The following is a 12,009-nucleotide window of genomic DNA, read 5'->3' as shown; positions in this document are numbered from 1 at the left end:
CCATCTCGTCATCTTCCACCCCCTTCTCCTTTTGCCTTTTATCTTTCCCAGCATCTTTTCTATTGAGTCAGCTGTTCACATTGGGTGGCCAAAGTGTTGGAGCTTCAGCTTCAGCATCAATCCTTCCAATGAGTAATCAGGGTTGATTTCCTTTACAATTGACTGGTTTGATCTTCTTGCTGTCCAAGGGACTCTCAAGAGTCTTCTCCAACACTACAATTCGAAAGCATCAATTCTTTGGTGCTCAGCCTTCTTTACGGTTCAATTCTGAAAGACCATTGCTTTGACTCTAGGGACCTTTGTCAACAAAGTGATGTCTTTGCTTTTTAATACACTGTCTAGGTTTGTCATAAGTTTGCTTCCAAGAAGCAAAATGTCTTCTGATTTCATGGCTGCAGTCACCATCCACAGTGATTTTGGAGCCCTAAAAGAGGAAATCTATCACTGCTTCCACCTTTTCCGCTCCTATTTTCAATAAAGTGATGAGACCAGATGCCATGATCTTAGTTTTTTTAATGTTGGGTTTTAAGCCAGCTTTTTAAAAAGCGCTTAAAACTTAATACAGTGCTATATACCAATTATGTCTCAAAACTGGAAGAAATAAAAGTAAAATATATATGAACACATAATAAAAATAAGAATAAAGTACTTAGGAATATATTTAACCAAGGGGGTGAAAGATCTGTATACTGAAAACTAATATTGATGAAAGAAATTGAAGAAGACTCCTATAAGTGTTAAGATACAGATTGAAAGAATTAATAATGTTAAAACACCCATAAAACTCAAACCAGTATACAGATTCAATGCAGTCTCTGTCAAAATTCCAAAGGTATTTTTCCCAGACATGGAACAAACTGTAAAAGACCTCAAATAGCTAAAGCAGTTTTGAGAAAGAACAAAGCTGGAGCCATCACACATCCTGATTTCAAACTATATTACAAAGCAATAGTAGTAGTCAAAAAACAGTATGGTTTCGTCATAAAAACAGACACATAGATCAATGGAACAGAACAGAATTCCAAAATAAAGTCGTGTATTTGTTTACTTAATTTGTGACAAAAGAACCAAAAACACTTAATCAGGAAAGGATAGTTTCTTCAGTAAATGCTATTGGGAGAACTGGGCAGCCACATGTAAAAGAATGAAACTTGACCACATTCTTACATTATACACAAAAATGAATATGAATTAAAAACTTGAACATAAGACCTGAAACCATAAAACTCCTAGAGAAAAACATTGCGTGTAAGCTCCTTGACATTGGTCTTGGCAATGATTTTTAGGAATTTGACACCTAAAGGAAAGGCAAGAAAAGCAAAAATAAACAAGTGGGACTACATCAAACTAAAAAGCTTCTGCACAGCAAAGAAAACCATCAATGAAATGAAAAGGCAATCTGTGGAATGGTAGAAAACATTTGCAAGTCATGTATCTGTTAAGAGGTTAATAGCCAAGATATGTAAAGAACTCATACAACTCAATAGTAAAAAAAAAAAAAAAAAAAACTGATTTTAAATATGCAGAGCTAAATAGACACCATTTTTCCAAAGGTTTACAAATGCCTGATAAGTACATGAAAAGATGCTCAACGTCACTAATTATCAGGGGGAAAAAATTCAAAATCACTGCACCAAAATGACTATTGTCAGGAAGGTAACGTGTTGATGAAGATGTGGAGAAGAGGACACTTGTGCCCAGTTGGTGGGAATGCAAATTGGTGCAGCCACTGTGGAAAACACCATGGAGAGTCCTCAAAAAAATGAAAATTAGAACACTATATAATCTAGCAATGCTATTTCTTGATATATATCCAAAGGAAATGAAGATGTAGTATTGAGATGCATGCACTCCCATGTTCATCTGAAGGTGATGTCTACTTGCTTAGTATAGTTATCAAGGCTTTTCAGAAAAGGAAATGAAACCAGAAACTTCACAGGTGGCCTGATTATGCTAATAGGAGAAATAAAGTAGTAAAATGATTATGATGAAATATGAGCTTCGTTAAGGGCCTTCCAGTTGAAAATTAAAAGGAAGAAGAAAAAATAAAAAGATCGTAAAAAGAGGTCTAAAAGGCAGGAATAATAACCTTACATTTGAAATGAGGGAAGAAAAATCTCTTTTGTTTTCATTAAGTTATGTTATCTTCTGTTTTGAGACATTAGGATGAACTTCTGTCCCTTTAGATTGTATGTTTCTTTATTTGTTGGTGCCTAATGTTAGACTGCGGAGAAGGCAATGGCACCCCACTCCAGTACTCTTGCCTGGAAAATCCCATGGATGGAGAAGCCTGGTGGGCTGCAGTCCATGAGGTCGTTAAGAGTCAGATACGACTGAGAGACTTCACTTTCATTTTTCACTTTCATGCATTGGAGAAGGAAATGGCAACCCACTCCAGTGTTCTTGCCTGGAGAATCCCAGGGACGGGGGAGCCTGGTGGGGTACTGTCTATGGGGTCGCACAGAGTCGGACACAACTGAAGCGACTTAGCAGCAGCAGCAATGTTAGACTGACAGAGATCATTGGTGCACATTTGTGCCCCATATGATACAAATCATATGTAATTTTTTGATCCTTTGCAAAGTCAGTTAACAAATGGATTGTTGTCCAGTCACCCAGTCGTGTCCAACTCTTTGTGCCCCTATGGATTGCAGCACACCAGGCTTCCCTGTCCCTCAGCATCTCCCAAAGTTTGCCCAAGTTCATGTCCATTGCATCAGTGATGCCACCCAGCCATCTCATCCTCTCTTCTTCTACTCAGTCTTTCCCATCATCGAGGACTTTTCCAGTGAGTCGGCTTTTCACATCAGACCAAAATGCTGGAGCTTTCATCATCAGTCCTCCCAATGGTTTCAGAGTTGATTTCCCTTAAGATTGACTGATTTGATCTCCTTGCTGTCCAAGGGACTTTCAGGAGTCTTCTCTAGCACCACAGTTCAAAGGCATCAATTCTTTGGCACTCTGCCTTCTTTACACCCAAAAGTGAAAAAGTGAAAGTCACTCAGTTGTGTCCAACTCTCTGTGACCCCGTGAACTGCAACCTGTCAGGCTCCTCTGTCCATGGATTTCTCCAGGCCAGAATACTGGAGGAGATTGCCATTCTCTTCTCCAGAAGATCTTCCCAACCCAGGGATCGAACCCAGGTCTCCTGCATTGCAGGCAGATTCTTTACTGTCTGAGCCACCAGGGAAGCCCTCTTTACACACAAAGATGGGCACAATAAAGGACAGAAACAGTAGAGACCTAGTAGATGCTGAAGAGACCAAGACGAAATGGAAAGAACACACAGAAGACCAAATATATTACCCTGTGATAAATTCCACTTTTTTTGTTTTTTAAACATTATTTTTTAATGTGCATTTATAATTTAGAAACTGGTAATGGGATAGTTTGAAAATACTTCATAGTTTTTAAATGAAAGGGTTATATACAGTACATTTAGAAGAGTAGCATTATATTTTATAATATTTAAGTGAATGTTTTAATCTTTCCTTAATTTTGCCTTTATACTTTTGCCAGCTTCTAGATTTAGATCATATCTTCCAAATAACTCACAGGCTTTTCAAGTATTTCTTCTCAGTTTTCTTTCAGAGTAGGTCAGTTCAGATTTTGTATCTGACTTGCAGATGGAAAATTTGAAGCACAGGAAAGTTAGGTAATTTACCAAAACTTTAATAATCAGTGGCAGAAGTTAAGTAAAAACCAAGGTCTTCCAAATTCTAGTCTGTTGCTCTACCTATCAGATGAACAAAAGGTTGAGAGGGGTCTATTATGTACTTTCCAGTTGGCTGGGGTTTTTTGAACATATAATCGGGCAATTTAATTTAAAAACTGTAATTATCATCTGGTGATTGAAATAACTTATCCAAAGTTTTTTTTTTTTTTTAAAGGTCAGTACAAACTCAGTAACTCATAAAATTCCCCAAACTAGTCTGTCTTACAAAGTGCCTGGCACTGCTGCATCTTATAGTACAGGATACTGGGATTAGTCCATAATGGGAATGCAGTTTAACCCCAGGAATTTTGCTCCGTTCCTTTTATTTAAATGTCAAAATGTTCTTAATGGCAAAGCTATTTCTTTCCCCTCAGAGTGTCTGAGTATTGATCTCTTAAACACAGTATTTAGGGAATGGTGTGAGCTATACTTAATTTGCTAACATATATTTAGTCCCAGGTCTTGGAAAGTCTCTGTAATCTGGAGTGACATTTTGCTGACTGATTTTAAAGTCTAAACGGGAGCTAAATATAGTGTCTACTATAAGAAAGTCGTTAGCTTGGGGAAAATGTTGTTGGAGAAAGCATGGATCCATGGGGTCTCATGCGCTTGATCTAAGAAACCTATTAGTTTTAGCTCTTCTTGGGAAGAGGTTGTTTAGGAAATGGGATTTCTGTTAAGGGGAACCTGATAATCTTAGAAGTTTTCATCCCAGACTGGGAGCCCTGTACTGTGTACTAACTTGATAGACAAAGGCAAAATGAAATCAGTTGCCCACCTAGGGAGTGCCTCGGTATTGTACTGATAGCTACAGGAGGCTGGGAGCTCACTCGTTTCCTTGAAAGATTTTTCTTTTCCCATTTGAGGCCTGAGTTTGCACCTCTGTGCTATGAGCAGTGTTCTCCGGGCTTAGAACTTCTGCTTGTAGCCCAGATCTCAGACGTAGACCCACTCTCTCCAGACTGGCTGTCTTGCGTGAATGTGCAGAGAAGTCTATTCTTTCCATTTAGTGCCAGGAGCTCAGAAGTCAAAAGAAACATGAATTAAGGATCATTTAAAGGTGACTCTGAAAGCTGAAATTCCAGTACTTTGGCCACCTCATGCGAAGAGTTGACTCATTGGAAGACTGATGCTGGGAGGGATTGGGGGCAGGAGGAGAAGGGGATGACAGAGGATGAGATGGCTGGATGGCATCACTGACTCAATGGACGTGAGTCTCAGTGAACTCCGGGAGTTGGTGATGGACAGGGAGGCCTGGCGTGATTCGATTCATGGGGTCGCAAAGAGTCGGACACGACTGAGCGACTGAACTGAACTGAAAGGTAACTCAGGCTTTACAATTAGAGGCCCTGTTGACTCAGTTTCTGAAAGAAGATTGACAACATCTCAGTTCTCTGGTACAGCTTGTACCACATGGCTTGGTGGATGTTAGTTCCCTGACCAGGAATTGAACCTGGGCCACGACAGTGAGAGCACTGAGTCCTACCCACTGGACCACCTGGGAATCCCCTCTTAGAGCCTCTTCAGAGCTTCTTTCACTTCCCTTCAACTGATTTTTTTTTTTTAATGTGTCAGTACTTTTAATGTCGTACACATCCAATTATAGGAAAAAGACAACTATAAACAAGACGCACACCTCTACTTCCATGAACAGCACACGGCATTACAGTAAGCCAAGTTTATATTCAACCATCAAATGCGGTTCTCCTATTAGTTCACTTTTTGATGGATCATTTAGAATGTCTTCAAATCCAATAGTCTCGTCGTTACCCCTCAAAATATCCAGTGAAAGGTTTGAGCTTGGAAGAAATGGAAGACGCTTAACCTGCTGCCCTGCTTTGAATTCCATCTGCAGTTTTAGTGACGCAAATAGACCCTGGATGTTCCTCAGTGTTGGAGAAGTTCACCTTATCTTGGTTGAGCTGGTAATTTTTTTCTGATAATTCAAGAGGATGACTGGGCAGAAGTTCATTTTTCACACAAGAAACCTTTTCAAAGAAGATCATGACTTTCAAAAGGTCCACTTGCTGACAAGCTCAGTAACTGGAATACTGTCCTTTAGCTGAGATCCAAGTCCTCTGACATTCATGTTCAACTTGTTCGACGCACAAACTCTCACTCTGTTATGGTCAGCTGGCCCTGCCGTTCACTTCCGTTTCCCCTTCATCTGATTTTTAATAACCTTCATTTGGATGTGAATTCATATTACCTATTGCCATTTCAAAAACAATAATGCTCCAGGCTCTATGAAATTTTTTGCATTCAGTTGGTCAGGAATTAACACTGTCTCATAACAGATATGTGCAAAGCTATAATAAGCTTCCATCAGGTTATAGTTCCCTTTTAACTTACTGCTCCCCACCAAACCTGAACTAGCCAAACCATTCCCTTAATTAAATCCCCTAATTAGGATTCACCTAGGAAGAAAAGTGATGCATGTGGGATGATGATGTATATAAAGTGCAAAAGAGAATCTGTTCTTTCATTTCATGTATCCTGAAAAGTGATCTCCCTCAATAATTTGATTTTGTCTGGTAATATGTATTACAATGAGAATTATAAAACTACAATTGAAAATTTTTTTAATTCTCAGATTTTTGCACTGAGTGGCCAGCTGCATTAGACAGTGATGAGAAATGTGAGAAGCATTTTCCAATTGAAATTGACACAGCTGATTATATTTCATCAGGACCATCTATTCGAAACCCCAAAGCACGAGTAGTGATCTTACGGGTAAGAGTTATTTTAAAAAAAAGAATTATTATAACACTTTATTTTATAATAGTATTTTGTATGTGTGACTATAAAACTGATACATTTAGGCTTTCTAACAGTTTTCTTTATTAGAAACATATAATGAATATTCTTAGAAATTAATATTTATATATATTTCTGATTATGTTCCTCAGATAACTTACTAAAATGAGAGGTCAGGTCAAAGGATATAGATCTTTCAAGGATTTTTTATATATATTGTGATAGTTATTTGATTATATAAAATTTCTCCAAATACAAAACCAGCAGATTGTGAGAAAGCCTGTATTTTTCTGTACTCTTACCAGATTAGATATTATTATTACCTGTTAGCTTGATAGGTAAAAATTTTATTTGAAATATGTATGTCTTTGAATTCAAATGAGGGTGAAAGTTTATTCCTTTGTAGAATACTTTTTTTTGCTCCTTTGCCCAATTTGATGCTGTATTGATTTCTTACAAACTTATTTTTTCTTTTTAATCGCAGCTTTATTGAGATAATTCACATACTATAGAATTCATCCTTTTAAAGTTTACAGCTCAGTGGTTTTTAGCATAGTCACAAATGTGCAACCGTCACCACTACTTAACTCCAGAAATTTTCATCACCATAGAAAGGAAATCCCATACCCATTATCAATCACTCCCTTTTCACCAATGTTCTCCTATCAACTACTAATCTTACTTTCTTTCTTTGTGGATCTGCCATTCTTGACATTTCATGTAAATGAATAATATAACATGTATGCTTTTGCTTAGTATAATGCTTTCAGTGTTTCATCTGTTATAGCATGTATCAGTTCTTCATTTCTTTTTATTGCCAAATAATATTTCATTTTATGGATACACCACATTTTTTTTTTTTATCCACTTGGGCTTCACTGGTGGCTCAGGTAAAGATTCCACCTGCAATACTAGGAGAACTGGATTTGATCCCTGGGTCAGGAAGATCCCGTGGAGAAGGAAATGGCAACCCATTCCAGTGTTCTTGCATGGAGAATTCCGTGGACAGAGGAGTCTGGGGGGCTGCTACAGTCCATGGGGTTGCAAAGAATCAGACATAACTGAGCAATTAACACTTTCATTTCACTTTTATTTATCCACTTAAAAGTCAGTAGACATTTGAGTTGTTTAAACCAGGATCCAGTCAAACACAGTTGCATTTGCCTGTGATGTTATTTACATCTTTTTAAATCTAGACCAGCAAAGGACCCCACTACTCCTTTGCCCACTCCCCGGCCTGCCACCCCCACCTTTACTAGACAAGTTAAAGAGACAGGCATTTTCTTCTGCAGCATCCCCTACCTTCTGCATTTGTCAATGCATCCTGATGTCATTTACCTTATTTTTCTGTACTTCATATAAACTGGAAGCTAGATTTAACGGGTTGCTTAGGTTATAGTTAACTGTGACAACAGTATTTGAGAGATGTTGCTATGTATTGTATATTTCATTCCATAAGAAGGCACGTAAAGTCTGGTTACTATATTTTTAGTATGCTGAGATTGATCACATGGTTAAGAGACTGACAACACAATCTTTCTCTAATGTGAGGTTATATATTTTCTATTTCCCTTGAACAGGTATGTGTAGATAGGTATGTTCAGCAAATTTTAATCAAATAAAATCGTATTCTTTTTGATATTCTCAAGTGTGTCCAAACTTTGGCCAGTAGGAGTCTAAGCTGATTCCTGTATCCTTTTTTTTTTTTTTTACAATCCCATTATCATTTGAAAATTTCCTTGCCTTCTGACACAAGATGGCCCAGCCTTCATTTTATAGTGTATTTCGTATCTCAGACCTGGAATTAGCTATTTCTCTAGGAGCTCTAATACATTTTAGTGAACATTGATGTTTAGAGACCAAAATCTGAATGCTAGGACTTTTCAGTTGATTCTTTGGGTCATTTCTCAAGAAATAAATGATAAAGTAATGGTAGTTTTCATTTTTAACATCTTGTTTTTTGTTTTCCTTTGCATTAGTTTCTAAAATATTTATGTAGTCCCTTGTGCTGCTCTAAAATGTGTGTGCCTCTAGTGTTTAGCCTTTAACTCTGAAATGGACCCCAATTTGAGACAGTAGTCCCTATTATGTTAACAACGTATCCTGTTCTTGCTGCTACTACTGCTAAGTTGCTTCAGTTGTGTCCGACTCTGTGCAGCCCAATAGACGCAGCCCACTAGGCTCCTCTGTCCCTGGGATTCTCCAGGCGCGAACACTGGAGTGGGTTGCCATTTCCTTCTCCAATGCATGAAAGTGAAAAGTGAAAGTGACGTCGCTCAGTCGTGTCCCACCTTTAGCGACCCATGGACTGCAGCCTACCAGGCTCCTCCATCCGTGGGAGTTTCCAGGCAAGAGTACTGGAGTGGGTTGCCATTTCTTGTTCCTAGTTTACTAGTGTTTTTGGAATGATCTCCTTTGAATTTTTTAAAGTAATGAGTTAATTTCTAGATTTTCAATTACTGAATCATTTCTGAGTCCTGATCAGTTTATGGTACATTATTCTTTTACTTTACCACTGACTGATTTGCTATTTTAATATTTTATTTAGCACCATTTGTCTTCATCTCATGTTGCTTTGGAGGAATATCAAAGCCCTGCTTCACTCACCAGGAACATGCCACGTGCCAGTGCAGTTCCACGTGTGGCCTAGGAACTCCCTAAGTTAGTACTGGAAACCCTTGTTTCCAGTACCCTGGTTTCTTGATGCACATGATGTATCTTTCTCACACAGCAGTCACGGACAGTTTTTTTTTAATTAAACTTTTAGAATAGATTTACAGAGAGGTTTCAAGGATAGTACAGAGTTTGCTGTATGTCTCACCAAATATCTCCTGTTGTTAATGTCTTATGCTACTTTGGTACATTTGTTACAACTCTTGAATGAATCACTATTGATACACTTTTAATTAAAAGTTCATGCTTTATTCAGATTCCCTTAGTTTTTATCTGATGTTCTTTTTTTTCTTTAGAATCCCATCCAGGGTACCACATTGCACTAGTCATCTTGTCTCCTTAGGCTCTTCTTGACTGATTATTTCTCAGAATTTCCTTGTTTTTGGTGACTTTGACAGTTTTGAGAAGTACCAGTTATGTATTTTGTGGAACGTCCTTCAGTTTCGATTTGTTTGAATTAGTTTGATGTTTTTCTCACGGTTAGACTGTTCTGTGTTTTGGGGAAAAAAGCCTCAAGCAAAGTGGCATTCTCATAGCATCAGAGCAAGGGTGTAGGTTGCTCACTTGATTTATCATTGGTGATGCAGCTTAGATCTTTCTCCACTTGAAAATTACTCTTTTTTTTCTTCCTTTCCATAGGATACCCTTTAGAAGGAAGTCACTCTGCATAGCCCACATTTATGGAAGTTATATTCCACCACCTTGAGGGAGAAAGATCACATAGATTATTTGGAATTCTTCTATGTGGGGAATTGGTCTGTTTTCCTCCATTTGTTTATTTATTCAATCATGTATTTATATCAGTGTGGACTCAGGGATATTTGTTTTATCCCTTGGATTTTGGTCCAGTAATAATTCGTTGTGTTGCTCAAATTGTTTTGGTTTTGGCAGTTGGACACTTATTCACTTGGCCCCTCTGTTCCTTGGCCGTGCCCCATCATTTGTGTTTTAAACACATCTTCATTTTTTGACACCACAAAATGCTCCTAGTTCATTTTAGATACTCCTGTCCCATTCCCAGAATCAGCCCTTTGTCCAGAGATCCCTTACTAATGTACTTTTGATTCACCTGTTCTGGAGGGTGACAGCCCACCTTTTTGAGGGTCTTTCCAGTACAAAAAGTTTCGTTTTTGTACTCCATGTAATCTGTATTTTAAATTGAAAGACTCCAATTTACTGCAAAAATATGCTGAAAATCTGTGCAGCCATCTTTGCATTGTATGCTAACAAATAGACAAAATTTAATTTTTAGAAATTTTTTCAGTGTTATAGCCATAACTAACTCGTAATTTTCTTTCTTTGAGTTTCAGTGTCAGGGTTATGAAATGAATTTTTGAAGCTTTTCAGCATTTTTTTAAATTTCCAGGATAGTTTAAGTGTCTAGCAATATAATTATGTATTTAGAGATACTGAAAATATAAAAATTACAAAAGATTTATTATATACACTTTATGAAACATAGATCGACAAAGGAAAACAGAAGAACTTAAAATTCTGCTTTACTGATACCATTCCATGGGTTAACAGAGTGTCTATTGTAGACTAATAATACCTCATACATTTTAAGAATGTAATAAATGTTACTTCTTTTAATAATAATGATAATAACAAAACACTGAGTTCTGTGTTTTATGGTAAAACCTCTGAACCCAGAGAAACCTAGATTCTTTTTTTCTGGCCGTACCATGGGGCTTATGGGGTCTTAGTTCCCTAACCAGAGATTGAACCTGGACCCACAGCAGTCAGTGGAGTCCTCACCTCTGGACTGCCGGGGAATTTCTAGGAAACTTAGACTCTAATTCATGTTTTGGGGTTTAATTTTTGTGGGCCTTAGTCTTAAGTACTAGAGTAAACATACAAGGTCCCTACTGGTTCTAAATCTGCTGATTTTGTTTCACATAAAAATAATCAGTGCTTTATTTAAAGTGTGCCCGCAGGCACCACTCACTGTATCCTATGGCCATCCCTGCCGATCTGCTCCTTGTCTCATGCCACCACACCACATCTTCCTCCGTCCCTTACACCCCGCTGCCTGACTCCTGGCTGCCCTTCGGAACTATTTTCACTCCATCTGCTGGTAGTTGAGGTTCAGAGGTAGTGTCCAGACTGGTACTGTGGTCCAAGGGTAGAAGCAGGTGAAACAGTGAGACTAAAATGTGTAGACCAGCATGATTTAACGTAATATTGTGAAGATAATCAACTATTGTAAAATACTATTTAGAGATACTCAGATTTTTAAATTCAGGGAAGGAAAAGTTGGTATCATGTTTTGTGATAAGTCATAGAAGTAGTTCAGAATTTAAAGTAACATATTTGTGTAGGATTTTACTTTAAAAGTGCTTTCTTCTATTTAATCTCACTTACTCCTGACAAAACTTCTGTAAATTCTTTCTGTTTTATAAATGAGGAAACAGACAGGAAGATCACCTGATTTGTTTAAAGTCACTTATCTGTTAAGTAGAAATCTAGACATGAAGTCCAGTTCTCGGGTTATGTGTTAATGCCATTGTTCTTTAACTAATTGCATATTCTTGTAAACAGAGAAAATATATCACACATTTAGACCTCTTTCAGTGTATATCATTCTAAGTGGACTTTTGAAGATACACACCTATTACTGCAACCACCTCTGATTTGAAATGTCAACAGTGTTTGGAGCATAATGTTAATAGTTTAATACTGACCCTTTAAAATATAGTAACTTGTAAAAAAAAAAGGTCTAAGGATTCTTTTGAATTTTGGAAAAAGAATGACAAATAAATGTCAGTCAACTTCAAAGTAAGAGTTTTAGTCCAGGTTAAAGACTACAATTTTGCAGTGCCTTTGAGTGCTAGTAGGTGGCGGGAGTGTACCACACAGCTGCT

The 12,009-nt window shown here is 37.6% G+C and overlaps 1 protein-coding gene and 1 pseudogene across 2 annotated transcripts in view; one reads left to right on the top strand and one right to left on the bottom strand.

Moving 5' to 3' along the window:
* The window catches only part of MRPS35 (mitochondrial ribosomal protein S35), a 44,384-nt gene that overhangs the window by 11,946 nt on the left and 20,429 nt on the right, over positions 1-12,009 (top strand). For both annotated transcript variants that reach the window (XM_086401625.1, XM_086401626.1), the window contains exon 5: positions 6,309-6,448. In XM_086401625.1, coding sequence (XP_086257751.1) covers positions 6,309-6,448 — 140 coding nt within the window. The remainder of the gene's footprint in view (positions 1-6,308; positions 6,449-12,009) is intronic.
* Positions 5,269-5,804, bottom strand: LOC147372532 (proteasome maturation protein pseudogene; annotated as a pseudogene).

This window comes from Bos grunniens, chromosome 5, assembly GCF_055505025.1.
Source record: "Bos grunniens cultivar Pamir isolate PY7600 chromosome 5, Bosgru_T2T1.0, whole genome shotgun sequence".
In the NCBI taxonomy this organism is placed as follows: Eukaryota; Metazoa; Chordata; class Mammalia; order Artiodactyla; family Bovidae; genus Bos; species Bos grunniens.
Note: the sequence above shows the minus strand (reverse complement) of the source record. Positions and strands in the feature narration are given on the sequence as shown.